At 38.8% G+C, this 26,248-nt stretch overlaps 1 protein-coding gene across 1 annotated transcript in view; it reads left to right on the forward strand.

Annotated features, from left to right (window-relative positions):
* The window catches only part of MOSMO (modulator of smoothened), a 74,521-nt gene extending 49,115 nt beyond the window's left edge, over positions 1–25,406 (forward strand). Inside the window, exons 2-3 of the mRNA XM_007987652.3 lie at positions 19,985–20,197; positions 25,040–25,406. Of these exons, the coding sequence (XP_007985843.1) occupies positions 19,985–20,197; positions 25,040–25,224 (398 nt within the window). The 3' untranslated portion in view covers positions 25,225–25,406. The remainder of the gene's footprint in view (positions 1–19,984; positions 20,198–25,039) is intronic.
* Positions 25,407–26,248: the final 842 nt, after the last annotated feature.

Below are 26,248 nucleotides of genomic sequence, written 5' to 3' on the forward strand. Positions count from 1 at the left end.
TCCCAACCTTAGGTGATCCGCCCGCCTCGGCCTCCCAAAGTGCTGGGATTACAGGCATGAGCCACCGTGCCTGGTCTTCTCCCTCCTTTCAAATTAGACAAACAAAATTTTTTTAATGTCTCTCTGGTTTCTCTATGTTTGTATTTCACTGTCCCAGGAACCAGCCTAGTCCATTAGAAACCAACATATTCCCCAAGACACATCTCAGATAACAGTTGGCTGGCCATGTTAAAAATGCATTTCTGATTCTATTTAGGGATACCTTTAGTCCATGAAATAAATGAGAACATTATCAGGATTCATAATTATTATCTGGATATGTCCCTAAAATATAACATGTTTTGCTGACTTACTGAAATACATATTTGACATACTATTTCCCTTCTTCTCAAATAGTTAATTAAATAGTATCAGTGGCCTAGGAAAGTCACTGTTCAAACAATTCCTTCTTTAAAATGAAGAATTATCGACTATTCCCTAACTTATTATTTTAGAGAGAGAGAGCATAATGTGATAAAATGTGGTGTCTTTATTCATTTTTTGTTGCTATAACAATAAGACTGGGTAATTTATAAAGAGCAGAAATTATTTCTTACAGTTCTGGAGGCTGAGAAGTCCAAGATCAAAGTGCCAGCAGCTTAGGTGTCCGGTGAAGGACCTGTCTCCACTTTCAAGATGGGGCCCTGATGCTGCATCCTCCAGAGGGAGGAACACTGTTCTCATATGGTGGAAGAGAGTGAATTCATTCTCACAAGCTCTTTTTATAATGGCATGAATCCACTTACAAGAGTGGAGTCCTCATGACCTGAACACCCTCCTTTAGGCCCCACATCCCAATACAGTTGCATTGTGGATTGTTTCCAACACATGAATTTTGGGTTGCACATTGAATCATAACATGTGAGTTCTCAAATAATAGACACAAAAGTTACATAGAAGAGATTGATAGTTCATTCACTTAATATTTATTGCGGACATCATATGTCAGGCACTGTGCTAGGCATTAGATATATATTGGAAAATAAGATAGATACTAGCCACATACAGAACTTATCTAGCAGTTCAGAGACAACAAAAAAAATAAATATAATTGTCATAGTGCTATAAAGGGAGAAATGTAGTTTTAATAGGAGCCTATTAACAGGAAGAAGTTACGAGGGAAGTCCTCCCTAAGAAAATGACATGTAAAGTAGAAATGAAAGGAAGTACAGGAGTTAGCAAGAACATGAGCAGGGAATGGTTCTGCCAGCAAAAAGAAGAATGTGCAAAAGGCCCTGAAGTGGAAAAGAGTTTGGTGCCTTTAGGCGCTGAAGAAAACCGATGAGGCTAACTTGTATAGAGCCAAGGGGCAGGAGTGAGATTAGATCTGTCTGAAGAAATAGGCATAGTTCAGGTAATACAGGACCTGGTAGGCCATTGTAGAGATTTTGTTCTTTATCCTAAGAGTGATGGAAGCCATTAAAAGATTTAAGGTAATGTGACAAAAATCAGATAGCATGTTAGAAACAATTGCTCTGGGCCGGGCACGGTGACTCTCACCTGTAATCCCAGCACTTTGGGAGGCCAAGGTGGGTAAATCACGAGGTCAGGAGTTTGGGACCAGCCTAACCAACATGGTGAAACCACGTCTCTACTAAAAATACAAAAATTAGCCGGGCGTGATGGCATGCTCCTGTAATCCCAGCTACACAAGGGGCTGGGGCAGGAGAATCACCTGAATCCGGGAGGCGGAGGTTGTAGTGAGCCGAGATCACAGTACAGCACTCTAGCCTGAGCGACAAAGCAAGACTCCGTCTCAAAAAAAAAAAAAAAAAAAAAAAAACAATTGCTCTGCAGTATGAAGAAGAAAGGATTGGAAGGGATAAGAATTGAGTGCTGAGAATTGATTTTGACTTGGGTTGGGATGTTGGACATGTAGACAGAGGAGAGGATAGACTTTTGTTTAGGAGGTAAATTCCACTTGACTTAGTGATTTCAGAGTGGGAACCTATGGGGGAAAGAGGAAGGAGTTAAGAATAACTGACCTGTGCAACTGTATAAATAGTGGTACCATTGAGAAGGACCCTGGGAGGTTTGAAATGGAGGATAAGTTCGTTTTTGTATTTGTTGAGCTTGAGATGCCTATGAGGCATCCAAGTGGAAATTTTAAGTAAGTAATAAGCAGAAATCTGGAGCTTAAAAGAGATACCTTAGCTAGCGATAAATTTATGAGTCATTGTCTTTTAGGTGATAATTGAATCAGTGAACCCAGCTGAGATTGTCCGGGAAGAATATGGAGTGAGCAGAAAAGGGCAGCTTGGGAACCAACTTGAACTCTTTGGTGATGTTCTGTATACTTTTTATTCCTAACATATTTTGGTTTTATAAGAGTTGTACTTTGAAATAACCTTGGTTGTTTTACTGAGACTTTCTGTTGTGATGTAGTAACCTTCTCTCTCTCTTGCCAGATATATTGTCATCTCTTTATTTTTTGTATATAATCTATTATTTATTCAAACAGTGAATAGACTTGGCCATTCATTGATCATCCAAAGGTAATATAAGTGATGTTTTCTAAGCATCTGGGTTAGACGGTTTTGTCTAGATACGGTAGTAAGAGCCATTCTTATTATATTCTTGTCCTATAAATGGTTGAGGTGATACAATGTTTAGCTGTCTGTTTAGATGTAATATGGAAGGTTGAATTCTCTTTTGCAGCCTTTTTTCATGAGTTGTTGGGCATCTCTCAGAGACAGCTCTAGAGATGATAAAAGTTTATTATTCTGGTGTCCTGACTGATGTCATCTCTTATTGCCTAAGCCTCAGTCTGGGATTAAGATAATGGGTGTATTAGTCCGCTCTCACACTGCTATAAAGAAATACCCAAGACTGGGTAATTTATAAAGAAAAGAGGTTTAATTGACTCACAGTTCAGCATGGCTGGAAGGTCTCAGGAAACTTATAACCATGGCAGAAGGGTGAAGGGGAAGCAAGGCACCTTCTTCACAGGTGGCAGGAAGGAGAATGAACACAGGAGGAACTACCAAACACTTATAAAGCCATCAGATCTTGTGAGAACTTGCTATCATGAGAACAGCATGGGGGAAATCACCCCCATGATTCAATTTCCTCTACCTGGTCTCTCGACATGTGGGGACTATGGGGATTATAATTCAAGATGAGATTTTGGGAGGGGACACAGCCAAACCATATCAATGGGGTTTTCCCCCTTTGCTACTAAGTAGCCACAGAAGGCAGGATAAGAAATTGACAAATTGGCCAGGTATAGTGGCTCATACCTGTAATCCCAACACTTTGGGAGCCTGAGGCAGATGGATCACTTGAGCTCAGGAGTTCGAGACCAGCCTGGGCAATATGGTGAAAATGCGTCTGTACCAAAAATACAAAAATCAGCAATGCGTGATGGTGCACGTCTGTGGTCCCAGCTACTGAGGAGGCTGAGGCAGTAGGATCACTTGATCCCAGGAGGCAGGGGTTGCAGTGTGCCAAGATTGCGCCCCTGCACTCCAGCCTGGGTGACAGAGTGAGACTCGGTCTCAAAAAAAATTGACAAATTGGACTCTCAAAATATAAAACATTTGTTCTTCAAGAGCCATTGTTAAGAAAATTTAAAGGCAAGGCTATGGGGGAAATATTGGTAAAACAAATGTCAGAAGATGGACTTGTATTCAGGGTATTCAGAATATATAAAGAACTCTTAAATTTAATCTTTGGACAATTTGACTTTTTTAATTGATGAAGATTTTAACAGGCCAGAGATGGCAAATAAATACCTGAACATATGTTCAATATCATTAAACATTAGGGAAACAAAACCACAGTAAGAGACCTCTACATGCCTACCTTTACAATTTTAGAATGGCTAAAACGAAAAAGATTGAAAATACAAAGTGTTAATGAATATGGTGAACAACTAGATTTTCAGATATTGCTGCTGGGAATGTAAAATAATACAGCTGGCCGGGCGCGGTGGCTCACACCTGTAATCCCCGCACTTTGGGAGGCCGAAGCAGTCTGATCAGTTGAACTCAGGAGTTCAAGACTAGCCTGGCCAACATGGTGATACTCCATCTCTACTAAAAATACAGAAGTTAGCCGGGCTTTATGGCGGTGCCTGTAATCCCACCAACTCCAGAGGCTGAGGCAGGAAAATCAGGTGAAACCAGCAGGCGGAGGTTGCAGTGAGCCGAGATCGTGCCATTGCACTCTAGCCTGGGCAACAAGAGCAAAACTCTGTCTCAAAAAAAGAAAAAAAAAAAAAAAGTACAGCCACTTTAGCAAACAGTTGGGTAGTTTCTTATAAATTTAAACATACACTTACCATATGACTCAGCATTTTCACTCCTAGGTATTAACACAGGAAAAATGAAAATGTGTCTTTACAAAGACCTGTATGCAAATGTTTATAGTAGCCTTATTCATGATTGCATATGATTTCATTTATACAAAATTCTACAAGAGGCAAAACTATACTGTTAGAATGTAGATCTGTCTTGGGAGCTTGGGGAAGGAGGCTAACTGCAAAGGAGTCTGGGAACTTTTTATGGTGATGCACATATTCTATATCATGATTGAAATGGCTACATATATTTGTCAGAACTCATTGAATTGTCAGAACTCATCTTAGCCTTCTACCTGACTCACGTTGGTTTATGCTAATTTCTTTGGCATACTCTTAATTTCTTTTAGATCCAGAGCATGTGCTTAAATTTTAAAATGTGAATTTTATTATATCTAAACTCAACCTCAGTAAACCTAATGTCAGCAATTGTGAAGGGTTATCAGAAGTCTTTTAGGGTATCACTTGTAAAGTGGGACAGTAGACCTAAAGACAATGAAGCTTTTTGCTCAAAATTCCATGAGTAGTGGTGCCTGTGGATAGAATGCTTATGTCCAGATTCCTAATCCCACAAGACTGCACAATTCCCTTGGCATTAACTCACACCCTGCTATGTATTGTGCTTTTTAACTTTCTGTGGATGTGCGTCTGGCTCTGTGTATGTAAGTTCTGGAATACAGGGATCATGTCTTCATGTGTTCTTCATACATCCTACAAGGTATTGCACAGATCATGTGTTCAGTGAGTATTTACTGAATGAATGAAAGCTTGATATAGCACACTTGTGCCTACAAGACTTGGATGGAAAAGTCAGGCATAGCTCATGGTGTGGTGCCAGGCTTCTCAAGATCATGAGAAACCTTCTCTAAAGTATGGTTTTTCTAGACCACCATCTCTTTGCTTAGGAGATCATGGCTACCACAAATGTAAGCTAATTAATGAAGGATTTGTTTTATATATTTCTGCAAAAGCTTAGGTAATGTTTTCAGAAGTTGAAAATTCAGGGAGATGCCACCTTACATGTTTAATCTTATGCCAAATTTAACTACAATGAGAAAACAAGCTCCTCTTAAAGATTAAATGGAAGAAGAGATGTCAGAACTAGAACTGTTGTCTTTCTCCAAAGCTGTGCACTCTTAAATCTCTCCACTTCATAATTGAGGCATCATACTGATGGCACAGAGAAACATCAGTCTCAGTGTCAAACTTGGCTTTCCTCGTATTTGTGAGGCTCGAAACATTGACAGTTCTGATTCATTTAAAAATAAGTGGATCTACATCAGTTGGACACGAATTCATGATTTTTCTTCTAAGAAAGCAAGAGACTCAAAGGTACTATGAGACAACAATAAATATAAGAGAAAACTAAAATTTAAAAAATAAAAATAATTAAGAGAAAGAATCCCAAACTATGTTTCTCTTATTTCTTTTTTCTTTTCTTATATTTAATTTAATTAATTTATTTATTTTAGTCTCACTTTGTCACCCAGGGTGGAATACAGTAACATGTTCATAGCTCACTGCAGCCTCAAACTTCTGAGCTCAAGCAATCCTCCCACCTCAGCCTCTTGAGTAGCTTGAACCACAGGTGTACATCACCATGCCCGGCTGATTTTTTTTTAGTTTTTGTAGAGATAAAGTCCCATTGTGTTGCCCAGGCTCAAACTCTTGGCCTTAAGTGCTCCTCCTGCCTCAGTCTCCCAAGGGCTGGGATTACAAGTGTGAGCTGAGCCATCGCACCTGGCCTATTTCCTTTTTTAAAAGTATATCGACATAGCAACACATTATTGATAATATTTAACATCTATCAAGTTCCTACTCTGTGCCAGGCATTTGTTCTGAGTGCTTTGTATATATTCTCTTAATCCAACCAATACTGGGAGGTCATTCTGCATTTACTGAGAAAACTGAGGTACACAGAGGTTAATTAACTTGCCCAAAATCTCACTGCCAGTAAGTGGTGGACCTGGATTTGAGCCTTTTTTTTTTTTTTTTCTTTTGAGATGAAGTCCTGCTCTATCGCCCAGGCTGGAGAGCAATGACGCGATCTCAGCTCACTGCAACGTCCGCCTCCCAGGTTCAAGCAATTCTCCTGCCTCAGCCTTCTGAGTAGCTGGGATTACAGGCGCGTGCCACCATGCCCGGCTAATTTTTGTATTTATAGTAGAGATAGGGTTTCACCATGTTGGCCAGGCTGGTCTCGAACTCCTCACTTCAGGTGATCCACCCGCCTCAGCCTCCCAGAGTGCTGGGATTACAGGCGTGAGCCACTGCACCCGGCCAGATTTGAGTCTTAATCCAGAACCTGAACTCAAACTGCTGATATGCTGTCTCCCTGTAAAGACAACACATACATGACTAAGTGGTTTAGAATTTGATTTAATGTCAGAGAATTACTGTACTTATGTAAATTGTTAAGGGAGTATAATTTAGTAGAGAAATGATTTAAAGTTGTTTAATATTGAAATATCAACTAGTTGAAAAACAGCAGTTACTTTAATAGACCTGGAGATCATAAATGGATCCTTTGCTATTGTGACTGACTCTCTAAATTCCTTTCTGAGAAGGTGGTAGTGCACATTTTCTGGTCTGTGCAAATAGGTAAGACAAACATGAGTGTTCATTTTGATGTCTGAGAGTAGACTATAAATAGCCAAGTTTCCTTGGAGATAGGATAAGAGCCTAAAGTTGATGTAGGGAATTCTTTTGTTCTCCAGACAAAGATATTGGGATGTTTCTTTAGGGAGAATAAACTGAGAACGGTGGGGTGTTCCTTGAATGTTTATGAGAAATAGTGGCTAGTGTAGGAAGAGGTTACATTTTATAAGGAACAAAACCCAGGAGAGCCACTCCTGTGAACTGACAAGAGGAACCCGAAGATGACATCTCCCTCTATGTATTTTTTGACCTCCTGTGAAAGTCTTAGATTCACTATCACTGTGCTTACAAAATTGTGATGAAGTCTGTTCTGATAGAAGTCTGAATGTTCCTGGAGGTATTTTTAGGAATACTGTTCATTTTCTTTACTCAATGAATGGTGTTCAGGGAAGTTAGCATCATGTGCTAGGAAGTTTTGAAGTGGGTAATTCAAAACCTGGGTTTTAGTCTCAGTGCTGCTAGTTAACTTTGTATCCTTGGATTAATCGTTTAATCTCTCTGGGCTTCAGTATTTTCTAAGCCCTAATTTGGGGAGATTAGAACAGATGATCTCTGAGATCCCTGCCAGCTCTAAATTCTGTAATTTTATGACTGCTTTTGGCCAGGAGCTTTACTTGATTGAGAGCTGCTGTTGTCTGCTGCATCGCTTGCTTGTTTCTTGATCGTTGTCCATAGGCAGTCCTTTTCTGTGAGGCCATGGGGTCATTAATGTTTAGTCTTTTTGTTAAAATACTTTTACAGATAATTCCACAGCTTTTCTGCCTGCAGGAATTATTTAACCTACCAAATTTAACCTTCATTCTCTTTACCAGTCTCACCTTAATCCAGCTCAGTTCTCTGTACAAACCATAGAGGTTATTCATTCAGGTAAAATAGATGGGTTACTTCTACCAGATTAATCAGGGAAGAAACAATAAGGATCCTTGAATGGAAATCTTCCATGGGAGTTTCTCATGATACCCTAATTGAAATGGAATAGAAAATGTAGACATTGTAATTTAAATTCCATCTTAGCCTTCTACCTGACTCACGTTGGTTTATGCTAATTTCTTTGGCATACTCTTAATTTCTTTTAGATCCAGAGCATGTGCTTAAATTCATACATGATTGAAAGATTTCATAGTGTGTAATATAAATGCAATTAGCACACTTAAATTTAATGTGTAATATCCTGTAAACCTTTTAGAATTTTAAAATATAAAGCAAACATTTTTTTTTTCAAAGAATTGTATGGATTTATCTACACTTAGATAAGACAGAGTAAAAATGCAAAGGTTCTCACCCCCTCTCCCCACTTCACCTCCAATTCTCTTCAACCAGAGTAGGCTAATCTTGGCAGTATGACAAATATCCTTCCACATATTTTCTATACATTGTATGGATAGTTTAAACATTGTGGTAAGCTTTTCTTTAATGAATTCTTCATGCACTGTATGTTAAGAGCTTCAGTGATTGGCAGAGTCATAGTGAGGGCAGATTCTGGTAGCATGTCGTACTTGTCAATAAAGCAGATTTTAAAATAGAGATTTGCTGCTAGTTAGTGTTTAATGTCTTTATGGGATTAAACCTAAGGTCAGTTTAGGGAGCAAGAGCTAATAGAATAAGCTGTAATGTGAGGGCAATGTTGGGTATGATTTAGTCAACTGTAAAATAAGGCCTCCAAACTACAGTCAGGCTTACAAACAGGTGGTAATAGTCATCTTTTAAATTGGGATAAAGAAAACAGCCAATAGGATGCAAGGAAAAAGAAAATCAAAGGCTAATGATCATTTTTTACTTGTTAAATAACAAAACATTTTGCTATTTCATTATAATAGCAAAGCTTTCTTAATCTCCAGGCTTCTAGCATTGGTATTCCAATAAAATCCATCCTCAGAGCTTCTATTTCAGCAAGCCTGAACTTGCCTTGTTTATGGTCATCAACCTTAATAATATACTGAAAAGTTGAACAGGGAAGTAATGTCCTGACTACTTTTTGTGACCAATAGCCTTAGCACCCTTTTTATGTTGGAATGCAAGTTTCATGAGTACACTACTGTGTTAAATTGGTATGTCTTGTACTGTCCTGTGTATGTTTTAACCAAAACAAAAATATCTGATTTCTTTTCCTGAAAATATGTAATTGTTATTCAGTGATTACAGTTCCGATTGCCTTCCAGATGTTATGTCATTATCTCACACAGACCTAAATGGTGGTTGTACTATTTTTTTGCTGAAGCAGGCTTGGAAAGATTAACTGACTTGCCCAAGTTAGTGACAAAACTGAAATTCAAATTGTGACCTGTTGTTGAGTTTAACTTCTGGAATGGCGAAGTAAGAACTTCCAAAAATCTGCTCCTCTATAAAAGCAGCAAGAACACTGGCAAAATTATTAGATGAACCTTTTCAGAACTCTGGAAATTAAAGCTTGCAACAATCAAAGGAGCATTTGAGAAAATTGCCTGTATTTGGGTAAGAATAGCAAACTTTATGGCAGTTTAAATTGTGCTAATTGCATCTACCTGTCCCCAGTACCCTTGAAAGCCAGTAGCCTCACAACTATAGTAGCTGTGAAAACTAGCAGCTTAGCAACCAACTGAGAGGGCAGGGGAGTTGGTACTTTTTAAAACCCCATCCCCAGAGAATTGTCACTATTTGATTGGTCTGGCAGCTCACTGAAAAGTCTCAATTTTTAGGGCTTATCTTTATTTGATCAGATTCAGCGTTTGCTCTGTTCTATTCCTAGGGCATTTGTTAAAAACAGCAGTTTTTCAGCACCACAGGTTCCTGAGGTATTGGGGATAGCAAAAGACTGACAGGCAAACATGAAGGAAAATTTGAGGAACAGAATGTCCATAGGAGTCTTTGAAAAGCTCCAACATATTTTTGGGAACCTGAAAGACCACACACATGTTTGGGACTATCCACATACCCAGGAAACAACTGGGAAGGCCCTACTCCCTCACCTCTACCTGATTTGGGACTCAATGCGAGCAGGAAGTGAGGGCCAAGGCAGAGTTGTAAATTGCCTGCTGCAGCATTGATGATGTGCCACAGCACAGAGAGAGACCCCTTCAGCAAAGGCTGAGAGTCTTATTGGTTCAAATAATGTAAAGAAACCTTATTCTAACCATTAGCTGACTACTAAACTAATCTAATAGATGAGGCCACACACAACAAAGAATACAGACTTTACAGAATGATTCCAGGAAAGTTAGTAAACAGTAACAACAACAAATCCTGGGGAAGGAAGGAATTTGATTTCCATAGTTGTCACATTATATTATTCAAATGTCCAGTTTTCAACTAAAAATTACACAGAAACAGGAAAGTGTGGCCTATACACAGGAAAAATAAAAACATTCAATAGAAACGGCCCCTGATGAAGCCCAGACATTGAACTTACTAGACAGAGTTTAAGTCAGCTATTGTAATTATAAATATGTTACCAAAAAAAAAAAAAAAGAAAGGAAAGTTTGAAAACAGTGGCTTACCATGTTGAGAATAATAAAGAGATAGAAATTATTTTCAGAAATAAAATAGAAATTCAGGGGTTGAAAAGTTAAATAGCTAAAACAAATCAGAAGTAGAAAGAATCATCAAACTTAAAAGACACATCAATTGAGATTATCGCATATGAGGAACAGAAAGAAATAATGAAAAGTGAAGAGAACATAAACATATGGGACATTATCAGGTATGTCAACATACACATAATGGGAATTCCTGAAGAAGAGAGAAAAAGGAGTGGAAAGAATGTCTAGAGAAACAATGACTAAAAACTCCCCAAATTTGATGAAAAACTTTGTACATTGAAAAATCTAACAGATTCTAAGTAGGATAGATTCAAAGTAATATACATTCAGAAACATCATAGTCAGTTGAAAGCCAAAGACGTAAGAGAATCTTGAAGGGAGCAGGAAAACAGTGAATCCTCATATGCAAGGGATCCTCAATACTATTAACAGCTGACTTCTCATTAAAAACTATTAGGCCAGTGAACAGTGGGACATGTTCAAAGTGCTGTAAAACTCTTGGCTGGGTGTGGTGGCTCATGCCTGTAATCCCAGCACTCTGGGAGGCCAAGGCAGGCAGATCACTTGAGGTCTGGAGTTCGAGACCAGCTTGGCCAACATGGTGAAACACCATCTCTACTAAAAATACAAAAAAATTAGCTAGATGTGGTGGCACATGCCTGTAATCCCAGCTACTTGGGAGGCTGAGGTGGGAGGATCACTTGAAACCTGGTAGGCAGAGGTTGCATTGAGCCAAGATCGTGCCACTGCCCTCCAGCCTGGACAACAGAATGAGACTCTGTCTCTAAAAAGAAAAAAAACAGAAACAAAGAATGACTGTCAATCAGTAATTCTATATCCAGCAAAACTATCCATCAAAAATGAAGGAGAAATTTAGACATTTCAGGATAAACAAAAATGGAGACAATTCGTCACAAGTAGACATGTTCTATAAGAAGTACTAAAGTGTGTCCACAGGCTAAAATAAAAGAACACTAGTCAATATTTTGGATCCACATAAAGAAATAAAGAGCATTGGTAAAGGTAATTACATAGGTAAATGTAAAAGTCAGTACAAATGTATTTTTGCTTATAACTTTTTTATTTTAAATCAATAATTATAAAACTTGATAAGCTTATAGTGTATACATATAATTTGCATAATAATAGTTTAAAGACAAGGGAGAGAGTGGAGCTATATTGGAGTAAAGTTTCAGTATGCTACTGAATTTAAGTTGGTATTTAAACTATTCTTGGATTTCTTTTGAGGTAATATTCACCATTTTAAAGTGTACAACTTATAAAGTCCTTAAAATGTCCTAAAAAATAAAATGTACAACATAGTGGTTTTTCATATATTCACATATATGGTTTTTCTTATAGTATTGTGCAACTATCACCAATGTCTAATTCCAGAATATTTGTAACATTCCGAGAAAAAGAAACCCTGTACTTCCCAATTTCTTTTTCTCCCATCCTCTGGCAACCACTAGTCTATTTTCTGCCTCTTTGGATTTGCCTATTCTGGATATTTCACATAAATGGAATCATATAATATGTGGTCTTTTGTGTCTGGCTGTTTTCACAAAGCATTGTGTTTTCAAGGTTTATCCATGTTGTAACATGTATCAGTACTTCTTTTTTTTCTCATTGCTGAAAAATTATTCATTGTATGGATATTCTATTTTGTTTTTTATTCATCAATTGATGGACATTTGTATTGCTTCCACTTTTTGGCTATTATGAATAATAATACTGCTATGAACATTCATATACAAGTTTTTGTGTAAAGATATGTAGTCTTTTCCAACCCCAATTGAGTGCACCATAGGACAATTCAGTTCTGACACTAATCACCTGGGGTTAGTGCAGACCTCACAAATTAAGGACTCAGTTCTCCACACATTCAGATGCTGACCCCAATGCAGATGCTACCCACAAGGTCAGGGGGTCCCCAGGCTACCTCTGCTTCTGACTGGCTACAACTTTAGGGGTTCCCATGATCTCAGGTTCAGTAAAGAGATAGAATGCTTTGATAGGAGCCCAAAGGACAAGCACTCAACTCAGGATGGGAGTGTAAGAGCTTGTCTGGCCGGGCGCAGTGGCTCAAGCCTGTAATCCCAGCACTTTGGGAGGCCGAGACGGGCGGATCACGAGGGCAGGAGATTGAGACCATCCTGGCTAATATGGTGAAACCCCGTCTCTACTAAAAAATACAAAAAAACTAGCCAAGCGAGGTGGCGGGCGCCTGTGGTCCCAGCTACTCAGGAGGCTGAGGCAGGAGAATGGCGTAAACCTGGGAGGCAGAGCGTGCAGTGAGCCGAGATCCGGCCACTGCACTCCACCCTGGGCGACTGAGCGAGACTCCATCTCAAAAAAAAAAAAACAAAAAAAAAACAAAAAAAAAACTTGTCAAGGAAGATATTCCAGGAACAACTTCTAAGCTCCAACTGGAATTTCTACTCATAGGTAGTAGCCAGGAAAAGAAGTCTGGAAGAGTATATTGTAGGCAAAGGAAACAGCATATATGAGGGCCTGGGGTGTGTATAATATAAGGAGATATATGAATTAAGAATGAATCTAAGAATTTGAACATCAAGTGTGAAAAGTAATTAAATGAAAGACTAGAAGCAATGTAATCCAGACCTTTATAGCCCATTTTAAACAGTTTGGATTTAGGGCAGAGAGTCACTATAGAAAAACCAGATCCAAGAAAGATCCCTAAAGAACACAAAATTTTAACAAATGGGAAAGAAAAAAGTGTGTATGAAAGAAGGAGAAACTAAAGAGACAGGAGGAAACCCAGTAGATAAGGAGGGAGTTACCAAAACCAAAGGAAATGTGTTTGAAGAAGCTGTATCAAATGCTGCTAAAATGTTAAGTCCAGGACTTTAAATGTTAAGACAAGCATCCATTAGAGTTGGCGATATGGAGTGAGTGAGCTTCACAAGCGCTCTATCGAAGTGGTAGTTGGGGCAAAAGCCAACCTTCAGTAGGTTGGAGAGTGAATGAGACTCTGGGAAGTGGAGGCGGCAGAGGAAGAGGAAATCTGGCCATGGCTGGGGGCAAGGGAGGTTAGACAAAGGAAGACAGAAACAGAAAGTGTGATGCCACTGGAGGATGTGCTGGCATATGGGATAGTTTTGTTTTATGGTAGGGGAGACTTAAACACATTAAAACATTTTTGAGATCCAGAAGAGGATACATATGAAAAGAGAAAATAATGTGTTGGGCAAGATCCCAAAGAAGGAGAGGATGGGATCCAAAACACAAGGAGAAAGGATTGTGAGAATGAAAGAATGAATGTGTTCAGATATAGTTGTAAGTTTGATGGTGGACAGTTGAAGGTTTGCTGCCTGATGGCCTCTCTTTTTTTTCTGAGAAATAATAGACTGATACCTACTGAATGTGAAGGGGGCGGTAGATTTTTATATTTAAGGAGAGTGCAGGAGTCTTGGAACAGCCCCAGCAAAGAACAGTGAAGCACGGAATTTGTGAGACCTAATTAGTTTCTGGACAGAGGTGATGGCCCTGAGATTAAAATTTAGAAATTTACAGCAGCACCCCTCTGCTCTGATACGATTTTCTCCATCAGCATTCACATCCTGGAGGTTAGTACAAGAAGGAAGAAATTTCTATTGACTCAGGGCTATCATTATTGCCAGGTGGGTGCAATGAAAAGATAAAAGGTAGTAACATAATGGATCAAGGACTCTAGGCCAGGTAGGAAAAGACATGAAGGCAAGAGGAAAGTGAGAGACTGGGAGAAAGTGTTAAGGATCAGTGACTATAAACTCCCAGGAGGGTAAGAACAGGTGAAAGTCACAGGAGGGGGTGCTGTTACTCCAGTGGAGAGTAGGGCTCAGCCTCAGCCTAGTGTGCTACTCAGGTTTTCGGACACTGTCCATGTGTGGCTCATTAAAGTTCTTTGTTCTACCTGTTCACTCTTTTTTTTTTTTTTTTTTTTCTTTTTGGCCAGTTTACTATTTATAAGCACCTATATCCTAAAATACGATTTAGAAATGATAGCAGATAAAAATCGTCACCGCTAGCTATGTTTCCAGAGGAAAATATTAGGTGTGTGACTTTTTTTTTTTTTTTGAGATAGAGTCTCGCTCTGTTGCCCAGGCTGGAGTGCAGTGGTATGATCTTGGCTCACTGCAAGCTCCGCCTCCCGGGTTCACCCCATTCTCTTGCCTCAGCCTCCCGAGTAGCTGGGACTACAGGCGCCCACCACCACGCCTGGCTAATTTTTTGTGTTTTTAGTAGAGACGGGGTTTCATCGTGTTAGCCAGGATGGTCTCGATCTCCTGACCTCATGATCTGCCTGCTTCGGCCTCCAAAGGTGCTGGGATTGCAGGCGTGAGCCACCGTGCCCGGCTGGTTTGTGTGACGTTTTTAAGTTACCCGTAGGCTGTTTTGTTTTTGTTCTACTCATTCAGAGGGCAAGCTGCCAGGGTCTGACTTACCCAAGGAGGTGCACAGGGCTGCGTACATCGGGGTCTCCCTGCTTCCTGTTCCCCTTCCATCTTCACGTGCCATCCAGTTCTCCTAAATTTCTTCAGCCAGCCCATTGCTAAAACATGAAACTGTAATTTCAGTTCAATTGGGATACTTCCCCTCGCTTAAATACAAATGCTCTTGGGAAAGGCAGTATGTTAAGCTTTTATCAATCATTAAGACATTTGTGATAGAGTATTTTTTGGCCTGTGTAACCAGTGAAACAGCTTGCCAAGAACAGATTTTATTTCCCCAAGGAGGAAGTAGAGCAAGAGATCCACATCCGTGGTAGGGATTGGGCACTCCAGATCATAGTACCTAGAGATGACAGGGAGAGCCCCTTGAGAGGAGGAGAGCATTGTCAGTAGGAGGAAAACGTAACAGGGAGATGGAAGAAGACAGTAGCTAATGTTAACTTTGCTATTTTTTTGCTCAAATCCAACCCTGTATGGGAAAACCCTCTCTCTGGCCACGTTGGCAAGCACTCTCCATGATTTGCTCTGACAGACTGGTGGGTGTGCGCCTTTCTGCCTTCCAACCCCTGTGTTACAGATTTTCTGTGACACTTTTTACATGTAGTGATGACATGCCTTATAATCATCCTCATTGTGGCAAAGACATGCTCAGACTGGCTGTATTAAATCGTTTTAACAGTGTCTGGATTTACAGATGATGAGTGTCGAAGCTTCTTAAGATTCCCCCACTTAATGGAGTAAGACTCAGGATGACTTTCCTTTTGTGTGTTATACTGCACAGGTGAGATGCTGAGAGGCATGTGGGATGCTGTAGTTTCTGGTTCCATTTCCTTTTTCCTATTGTGAACAAGTCTTTTATTTGGCTGGGTTAGTTACCTAGGAAACAGCTGCAGGGTACAGATGAATTGGCTGTTTGGGGAATGGAATTACAGGCCCCTTCAAGAGGCAAGAAGACCTGTTGGATAAAACAAAAATTCGTGAATGGCTGAGATTGTACTTAATAAGTGTGCAGAAACCATACTAAGATAGCTCTACAGGAGAGAACTTATTTAATGCACTGCGATTTAAAATTTAGCTTGTTTTTAATACATTTAAATTCACTTAATGCTTATGAATTCCACTGCTGCAGCCATTTTGGGGTTTCCAGTGGAGTGGAAGGTGGGTGCAGTTCCCTTCTCTGAGAAGCTCATGTCCTGTTTGGGGATAAAAAGAAGCTACCTTAAAGTAAGTGCATGGTTGTATGATACAGACTAAATGTGTTAAGGGAATTTAGAGGAAGTAAAAGATCTTGACTGTTAATGTGGGTGATGAGTCTGAAGCTCAAGGAGATAATTCCTTGAGGTAAAATATTAAATTTGAAGGCTTGGTGAAAGTTTGGGTACTAACAGTACCTGAATTTATAAGATTTAATAGTAACAGCACAGTTAGCCTCGCAGATTCCCCCAGTCAGCTTACGGAAAATAATATGACTATGATATAAATGTTGTTGACTTAGAGTCTCACTCAAGAAAATGAACTTTAACAATGTTGACTGACCACTGTTTGCATTAACCCTTGTATATTTAAGGAAAGTCTATTTTTACTGAATGTGTGAGCATATTAGTTGTTGAATCTCTGACTGCTACTATGCTGAGCATGAGAGACACACAGTAAAATATTTGTGTATTGATATTCTTATATACAGTATGCCTTCTGTTCATCGATTAGCATTAGCTTTTTTTCTTCTAGAATAGAGATGCTATTTGGTTTTGATTTATTGTGATAAGGAATTTTATAAATATAAGACTATAGGTATTCTTTTTTTTTTTTTTTTTTTTTTGAGACGGAGTCTGGCTCTGTCGCCCGGGCTGGAGTGCAGTGGCCGGATCTCAGCTCACTGCAAGCTCCGCCTCCCAGGTTCACGCCATTCTCCTGCCTCAGCCTCCCGAGTAGCTGGGACTACAGGCGCCCGCCACCTCGCCCGGCTAGTTTTTTGTATTTGTTTTTAGTAGAGACGGGGTTTCACCGTGTTAGCCAGGATGGTCTCGATCTCCTGACCTCGTGATCCGCCGGTCTCGGCCTCCCAAAGTGCTGGGATTACAGGCTTGAGCCACCGCGCCCGGCCGACTATAGGTATTCTTTTAAAGCTAAACCACGGTCAGATTATTTGCAGTTTTGTAGAAGGTGGTGTTGTAATTTTCATACTTGTTCTGTTTGTAGTCACTTGGTGTGGTGTGCTAGAGAGAGGAGGAGAAAAGCAATTCCACTCAATCTATAGGCACAGGAGGTTAAGTTAAATTTCATTTCTAACGCTGAGAGAGTAAGAGAGTCAACATGAGGATACTCAAGTATTTAGAAGGAGAGAGAGTTCAGTTATGATGTACTGAACCTACAATTTTTAATATTTGCCAGCAAAAAATAATCAAATGTAAATCTAAGTTCACTAGGTATGTAGTTACCTTTATAACTGTACAGACTGTGTATGTTACATGGAGAAGAAAGTTGCTAATATAAGAATTCATAATATTGCATTTTGTCAGAGGGTCTTTCATTGCTAGCAGTTACATCTTTTATAAATGGAACAGTGACTAGAAGAGGATAATTTGTTAGAGGTCTTTTGCTGAATGATCAGGAGTAGTTTCCTGTTAAGAGTTCTTGAGCACTGCTGTGAATGCCTTCTTTATTTCCAAAATTACAATGAAATGCCTTATAAGACACTCCCTCAAGTTTTTTTGTTTGTTTTTTGTTGTTGTTGTTGTTGTTTGTTTTTTGTTTTTTTCGAGGAGACTTTTTAGTGTTTTTGTTTAAGAACAGTCATGCAATTCCCTGGTGCCTACTTACCCCTACCAAATCCTCTCTTCTGGTTTCAAGCAATTACCGTGAAACTTAAAAGGTTAGCAATAAATAACGTGACAATTTTTTTTTTTTTACTGATTTACTTCTCTTTGGCCTATGAAGTCAGTCAGCTCCAAGTAGAAGGTGGTGTGTGGCATAGTGTGTGGCATTTTTGTGAAGATTTGCATACTTTCTGTCTGGTCTGCCTTCCTCCTGCCTGTGACAACCCCATAATTATAATGTTGCTTGCACCTGGGCAGGGATCACCAGATGGGTCTAGTTATTAGATGACTTGGGAGAAAAAATACAGCTTGTTTATTTTCTTCTCTACTTAAGAGTTAGCATTTGAAGGAGGACTCCAACTCAACTTTGAGAAAAGAACTGATTTCTTGTTTCATTTTATTTCAACAAGTTGCTTTATTTCTAAAAATGTATCAATGGCCAAACTCAAGTTACAGAAAAGTATCCTCCTTCCGGCATACCCACCTAGCCACACATGCACGTGTACACACAAGTCCAGCCATGCTCTGTCTTTTCCCACCAGGGCAGCTTCCCAAAATGCCACTAGGAATTTCACCAGTTCCCTTCACAGAAGACATTTGTTCATGGCAAGTGCTATGATTTCGAGGTCAATGTCTTTTTTATTTTTGTGTTCATATTGAGAAAATAATGCAGGCCAGGCACAGTGGCTCACACCTGTAATCTGGAAGGCCAGATTTCCTTGGAAGGCCAAGGCGGGAGGATCGCTTGAGGCCAGGAGTTGTAGACCAGCTTGGGCAATATAGACCCCATCTCTATAAATAAAAGAAAGGAATGTAGACCCAAAAAATCCCCCCAAAATGCAAAAATCTATTATGTTTTTAATAGCTCCAGAAATTTCCGTTCCTATATTTTTGGTAACTTTTCCCATTTGCTGTTGCTCTTGGAAGGGGAAACAAGTAGTTTTTATTGAGAAGTACCATTGTAAACATTCTTCTTATTGGGGAAGAAGATAAAATAACTACTCTGTCACCTTTCTAATCTAAGTTTTTATAAATTACTCCAAATTTGATTGGAGGAGGGTCCTTGGGTTTGACATGAGAACATGTTTATGGAAAAATAGTGCTTGATGTTTTATAAAAATCACTTTTATTTAAATGGGGAGAGACACTTTAAGAATTACCTTCGTAGCCGGGCGCGGTGGCTCAAGCCTGTAATCCCAGCACTTTGGGAGGCCGAGACGGGCGGATCACGAGGTCAGGAGATCGAAACCATCCTGGCTAACACGGTGAAACCCCGTCTCTACTAAAAAATACAAAAAACTAGCCGGGCGAGGTGGCGGGCGCCTGTAGTCCCAGCTACTCGGGAGGCTGAGGCAGGAGAATGGCGTAAACCCGGGAGGCGGAGCTTGCAGTGAGCTGAGATCCGGCCACTGCACTCCAGCCTGGGCGACAGAGCGAGACTCCGTCTCAAAAAAAAAAAAAAAAAAAAAAAAAAAAAGAATTACCTTCGTAATTTGCCTTTGTGATTTTCTGTGAAGCATGCCAGCCATCGTTTGGCAGTGTGAACACTGGTAAACTCTACAAAAATTGGTGAATATACCAAGTTTGGGACAGAGGGCCCTCCTAGTCTTTCCAACATTTTCTTGAGTTTAATGGAAAACTACTTATATCGTAATATTCTTAGACCTTATACCGTTCATAAATATATTGCTTCTAACATTTAATCTATTAATTTTATTTCTATATTACAATTAGGCATATTTCAGGTTTGTCTTCAATTTCCTGAAAAGTGATTTTCTTTTCAGCCAAAATGAAGTAATATACAATGAGTCTTGGATCTAGGAATCAAAAAATGCCAGTCCTTTCTGCCAGCATGCAGGCTCAGTGAGGGCAGGAACCTCACCCTGTCTGCTGTTATTTCCCTGGAGCCTAGAAAAATACTTGACATAGTTACTCAGAAAAGTATTTATTTAATGAGTGCCTGAGTGAACTGCCTGTTATGACTTTTCTGAGGTCATTTGTTGTTTAAGTTCACTTTGTATGTTTAAGTATCACTACGTTATGAACTACAGCAGAATACTGAAGAGTAGGACTTGGGATTTAAGTGCTTGGATGACCCACAAAAAGATAAATGGGATTTAAAAACTAAAGGGGTGGTGGTGAGGAATATTCCCTGGGCAGGCCAAACCCACTAAAGTATTCCCACCATTTGCATCTCCCCAGGAGCACTCACTGTGGGCCTCGTGCGACAGTGTCAAACAATCCATGGACGAGACCGGACGTGCATCCCTCCCCGGCTTCCCCCGGAGTGGGTCACCACACTGTTTTTTATCATCTTGGGAATCATTTCATTGACTGTCACTTGTGGTTTGCTGGTGGCTTCCCACTGGCGAAGAGAAGCTACAAAATATGCTCGATGGATAGCATTCACTGGAAGTAAGTAACCTGTGCTTACTAAATTTGTCTAGAAGGCACCCACCCACACTGGTATTTTTATGAAGATAATCAAGAATCAGTAATAAGGACTTCATAATCATCAAAGAGCACCACTTGTATGGCCGTGAGATAGACTCTACACAGTCCCATCATTTCTTCAAAACTCTTTCTGCGAGACCAGGACATCCACAACTTTAATCGCTTTGTGGGAAATGCTATTTTAATGAATTTTATTTTTGCTCAAATTGTGACATAAGTAATCCAGGTTTGTGACTCAGAGTTACCGGTAGCCTGAGTCTTTTCCTTTTCTTGAAGCTACTGGTATCATCTATCAAAATAAAGATAAATATAGAACAAATACATAAAAATATAAATTAGATGAAGGTGGCAGTATTTTTTTAATATTGATTTTGAGTTTCTGCTGTATGTTGTAACCATTGAAAAATCAACACATTTTGTTATTTAATAATTGTTTATCAACATTTCTTACTCCATTTAGCTCTGCCCCAGGGTATAAGTTTATATATTACACATTCTCTTGTACTTTGCAAAACTGGTTTAATTTCAGAACACATCAGAGACTTACCTCAAGTTAAACAGAAGAAACAAAAATGCTCAAAGAAAAGACATTTTTGCAATTCTGCTTTTGTGCTTCTTTCTCTCCAAAGCAGTTTTGCACCCCAGGGGATATTTAACAATATCTGAAAACATTTTTGATAGTAACAACTAGGGGAATGCTGGTGGGTAGAGGCAGGGAGGCTGCTAAACATCCTACAAATGCATAGGACAGCCCCCCACAACAAAGAATTATCTGGTCCCAAGTAGCAGTAGAGCCACTGTTTAGAAATCCTGCTCTAAAGAAACAGGAGAACAGTACCTATGCAAATGAGACTTTTAATTCAATGCCTTAAAATAATCTCAGGTTTGCATATGTTTTTAAAAATAAATATAACAGCTGACTTTCTCTTGATATTTTCGTTTAGAACGTGTATAATTGGGGTAAGGGATAATCCCATGTATCCCTATTAATGTTAAAACTCAGTTTATCCTTAAAGGCTGCAGGAGAGTGATATTCCTTCATGAGCCTCTGTTTCTTCCTGTATTCTCTGAAATTTATACTCTTGAATGTGTATGTTTCTGGCTCTGTTTATCTATATTGCCCTTAATTTTTAAATTTAGATCAAGTTGCCTTTGATATAAAAAAGGTTCTCCATCCTTGTTAAGCAGAGTGAAACAAGTTGGTGACCTTTTCCCTGTCAAACAGACCTCCTGTGACAATTCTTTTCTGGAGAGAGGGTCCAGAAGCAATCATAGAAACAGTGCTGCTAAAGTTAAGGATATTGATGAGAAATTTAAAGAGAATCTGCTTCTTTATCTTTTACTCACAGATTCGCTAATCCAGATAGAAATCACTCTTCAAGAAGTAAAATAATATCAAAGAAAGATTTAGTTTCTGGATTTAGTTGAAATTTGGGAATGCATATGCCTTGAATACCAAAAACCTAAAATATGATTTAGCAAGGTAGTGTGAATCAAAATGTTAAATGCTCTCATGAGCTATAAATTCTTATGACCCAGTGAAGGGAAAGAACTAGGATTATCTTTGTTTTCCATTCCCCTTAAACAGAGAATATTTAAGTATATATAGTTGCCCCCAAATGCAATGTATTTTTTCCTTTATTTTTTAAATAATTTAACTTTTTGAAATAATATGTGCATATGATGCATAATTCAAAATCTGTGAAAGGGTAACCATGTGAAATCATATTTGGCCCTGTCACCCAGCCATCGCATTAGCCCCTTTCCTGGAGGCAACCATTTTTACCAGTTTCTGGGGTTTCCTACTAGAGGTATTCAATGCATAGAAACATATCTATATGTGTGTGTTTCATACATACATATTTATATAAAATTTTTTCTACTATTCTGTATCTTGGTTTTTAAACTTAATATATCTTTGAGTTAATTTCATTTAAGCAAGCATAGAGCTGCCTTGCTTTTAGCTTCCTTAAATACATTGTTTTTGGTACCAGAACCAGTGGCTGGGGTGGCAGTTCTGAGAGGAATTGGGTGTCCCCTAGTGTTTCCACTCCGCCCCTGAAAAATGTACTTTATTGTATGTATTTCTATTCCAGTTAAGCTATAGTTTTCGTAATAACATGAGGTTGATATCTTCTGATGGCCGTGCACAGTGGAGAAATATGTCTCAGAGAAGAAATATGTCTCAGAGAAGAGCCCCCACATGATGGGGGTTCCCTATGGGGGCAAGAGAAACCAAGATGAGTCATCCTGTTCTTCAAATCTGGCCTTTGCTCTTTCCTTTGCCACCCTAATTTCCAACCTCATCTAACAGTGCACCTGATTTCTGACTCTCGCCACCAAAAAATCTGTGCCATGGAGGATATGAAAATTGTGTCTTTACAAGCTTATTTAGGATCCAAAGCTCAGCCTTCAAAGGTTGATATTATCAGCATTAATAATATTTTAAGATCTAAAGTAACTTAATAGTTCACAGTAGCTTAAAAGAAAAACTCATCCACCTGCATTAAATCTGCTCGCAGGAAGTATAGAGAGCCTGCTTCCTTTGGTTTAAAACTAAGGTTAAACAGGACTTCGTTGTTCCCTTAAAATGTAATTAAGCCTTTTCTAACAAATTTGGAAAATATTTAACTATTGAAACTGTTAAATGCTATAGTTGCAAAATGATTACTCCATTATAAAGGATAGATCTTTTTTATAGTAGAAAATAGGAAATGATAGGAACAAAGTTGGCATGTTAACACAATAAACAAATTTAACATCTGCAAATTCCTAAAGTACTTTTCTAAATTACTCGTTTCTTGAGATTAGTCAACATTAAGAAAAAAATTGTTTTACAATAATTTTGCCCTATTTTTTTTTAATTAGATTGCATATAGTTACCTAAACTGTGGTTTAATTTTACTCACCAGACTATATTAAGCCGTAGAACCATTAGAATTTGGTGACAGACCACACTGATAAGTGGACATTGGCAGCACTAATAGTTATTTGTTGCTGACTATGCAACAAAAAGGCTAAAAACTTTAAAATGTAATGCCTGAATTTTTCATTTGTTCTATAGTAGGCATCTAAAAAAATTCAAGTTTGCTTATGCAATATTATTTGATGTGGTCATTTGCCCAAAATAAGCTGTATGTCTGTATATGTTATATGTCTGTATAACATAAAATAATCTACCTAAATGGTGCAAGTAAGAGTGCTGTTGTTTCTTAAGCTGATGTATTACTTAAGCAAATACTATTTTTCATTGTATTGCTGGAGTTATTCCTTCTGGAAAGCGTTCCTAATTGACTTTTTTTAAACTCGGAAAGTTTTGTTGATTGGTTAACACACACAAAAATGTAGAGACGAGTGTCAGCTGAAATGTTTATCCAGGGCTCTGTTAGTATTTCTGGGGGATAGTTTTCACCTGGAGGTGAAAACTCATTCAGTTAATAATGAAAGCTTCAACTCTTCATGTACAGTGACTAGTAATCTGTCCTCACATTACACTGAAGAAGTATTTCTGCCAGAAAAAGTTGAAGGACAATGAACATTTGAGCAATACGCTTTCAAAAAGCAAAAATATTTTCTTTGAAAAGCTAGCCTATCTGTAAATAGTTTGTGTTCACTAAGAAGACCATTTCTTTGGTAGCACGGGGAGCAGGCCATTTGCTCAAACACTGGACTGTGGAATCACTTTTACACGGACACTGGGTTTTCTGATATCCTTTTTGAAACATTTTAACAAATAATATACTCCTTTGTGTTTACATGCAAAACTCAAAGAAGGTTACCTATCTTCTTTGTTTTTTGGAATATTATCCATGATAAGAGATAACCACTCTGATAATTTGCTAATCATCCCAGAGATCTGAGGTTCTTTCTACTAGCTGGTTTTATTTTATTTTAATTTATTTATTTTTGTATTGAGACAGAGTTTCACTCTGTCACCCAGGCTAGAGTGCAGTGGCGCAATCTCGGCTCACTGCAACCTCTACCACCCAGGTTCAAATGATTCTTCTGCCTCAGCCTCCTGAATAGCTGGGATTACAGGCCTGCACCTCTATGCCTAATTTTTGTATTATTAGTAGAGATGGAGTTTCACCATGTTGGCCAGGCTGGTCTCAAACTCATGATCTCAGGTGATCCACCCGCCTCAGCCTCCCAAAGTGCTGGGATTACAGATATGAACCACCATGCCCGGCCTCTACTAGCTGATTTTAAATCAGAGTAAAATAAGTGGTGCTTATTTATATATACCTTTTCTCCAATTCCTTCTGCCTAACACGGAGAGGAACAGAGAATTGTCAAAATAGTAACTATGGTGATAATGGTATGCAGCACTCATTCAGCACTTACTATTACCTGGCACTGTGTCAGGGACTAGACATTATTTTATTTAGCCTTCTAGTATTTCCCCCATTTTCAGAAGGGAACCGGAGGCTTAAGATTACACCGCTAGTAGGCAGTGGAGCTGGAATTGAGCGCCTATCTGACTCTAGCTAGTGCCCTTAATTACTATTGTAAATGGCTAGGAATCATATTTGTGAGGATTTGTTAGGTTTGGAGAAGGACTTTCTTAATCCTGATATTCAGAATGGTCCTAAAACTTACATAAAAGGCTAACCTAGCTTTTACTGTATTGTTAGGCTTCAGGGATACTATGTGACCTGTAATATATACAAATTTTTAACAAGTGGCCCATGTTTTAACAGGTTTGGCCAACCCTTCTTATAAGCTTCCTTTGTGCCAAATTTTCATTGTTTTTTCAGATCACCAAACCGTGTTACTAATGTTGTGTTTTGGTTTGTTTTACAGTGATCCTTTTCTGTATGGCTGCCCTAATATTTCCAATAGGATTTTACATCAATGAAGTCGGAGGTCAACCTTATAAATTACCCAACAACACAGTAGTTGGGTCATCATATGTACTTTTTGTCTTATCAATTTTCTTTACAATAGTAGGACTTCTATTTGCTGGCAAAGTTTGTTTACCAGGCTGATGAATGTCTAAATGGCTTGACTCTTACTATTTTTTATTTTATTTTATTTTTTTATTTTTGGAGGGTGGAAGGACAAAGGCGAGGCATCTGAGCAGCCCTCTCATGGGAAGATGCTCAGATGAAACTGATGCTGAGAAGGAAAAAAAAAAAAAAAAACTTTGATTTGTTCTCACTATGCACTTTGGATTTAAAAAAAAAAAAAAAAAAAAAAAAAAGGAGAGCCTTTTCCATAACCAAATACAGACAATATTGACTAAATCTCCTGAGCATATTCAGGCAGTCAGGTCTGCACTGTGATAGCAACCTAGAGAAGGAGAATGCTTTATACCGAAAAGCATGTGGCCCTTTGTGACTCTATTGTTCCGTTTTTAATGTCTAATGATTCATTAGAGGAAAAAACCAGTCTTAAGTATTTATGTATCATGGTGGACCAGAGGGATGCAAGAGAAGTTCATGTGGGGCTGGCCTCACCTCCTAAGAAATTAGTGTTCACAACTTCCTTGTAATAGTATGAGCCTTTGGCACCAGAATGGATTGCCGTTGCATTACTGCACCAAGAAGCCAATAGATCAAAACTTGTTTGCTAAAATGTATGTAAAAATTCTGAAATTCCCTCTTCTCTGTGTACAAAAAAAACAAAAAAACAAAAAACAAAAAAACACTAAGACACATGGTTTGGGTGGGTGGGTGGGGGAAATCTTCCTTATATTTATATAAATATATATAATATATATATTTTGCTGATGCAGTATACAGTGTGTATATATGTGTGTGTGTGTATATGTGTGTGTAAATTTATATACACACACATGCAAACAGTTCCTGGAAGAGAATTCTGAATGCTTTGCTAGCAAAACACTGTGGTGTGCAAACCTAGAACCCAATAGAAAAAAAAGCCATTTATCTGAAGGCTGCGTAGTGGAGAGAGTCTTCAGTTTACCTCATTCTTTGTAGCAGCCCTTGATTTTAACAGGTTTTTGTAATAGGTACAAACAATCTCATACCTTTCTAGGTGCGATTTTAA

Source organism: Chlorocebus sabaeus, chromosome 5, assembly GCF_047675955.1.
Source record: "Chlorocebus sabaeus isolate Y175 chromosome 5, mChlSab1.0.hap1, whole genome shotgun sequence".
Taxonomy (NCBI): Eukaryota; Metazoa; Chordata; class Mammalia; order Primates; family Cercopithecidae; genus Chlorocebus; species Chlorocebus sabaeus.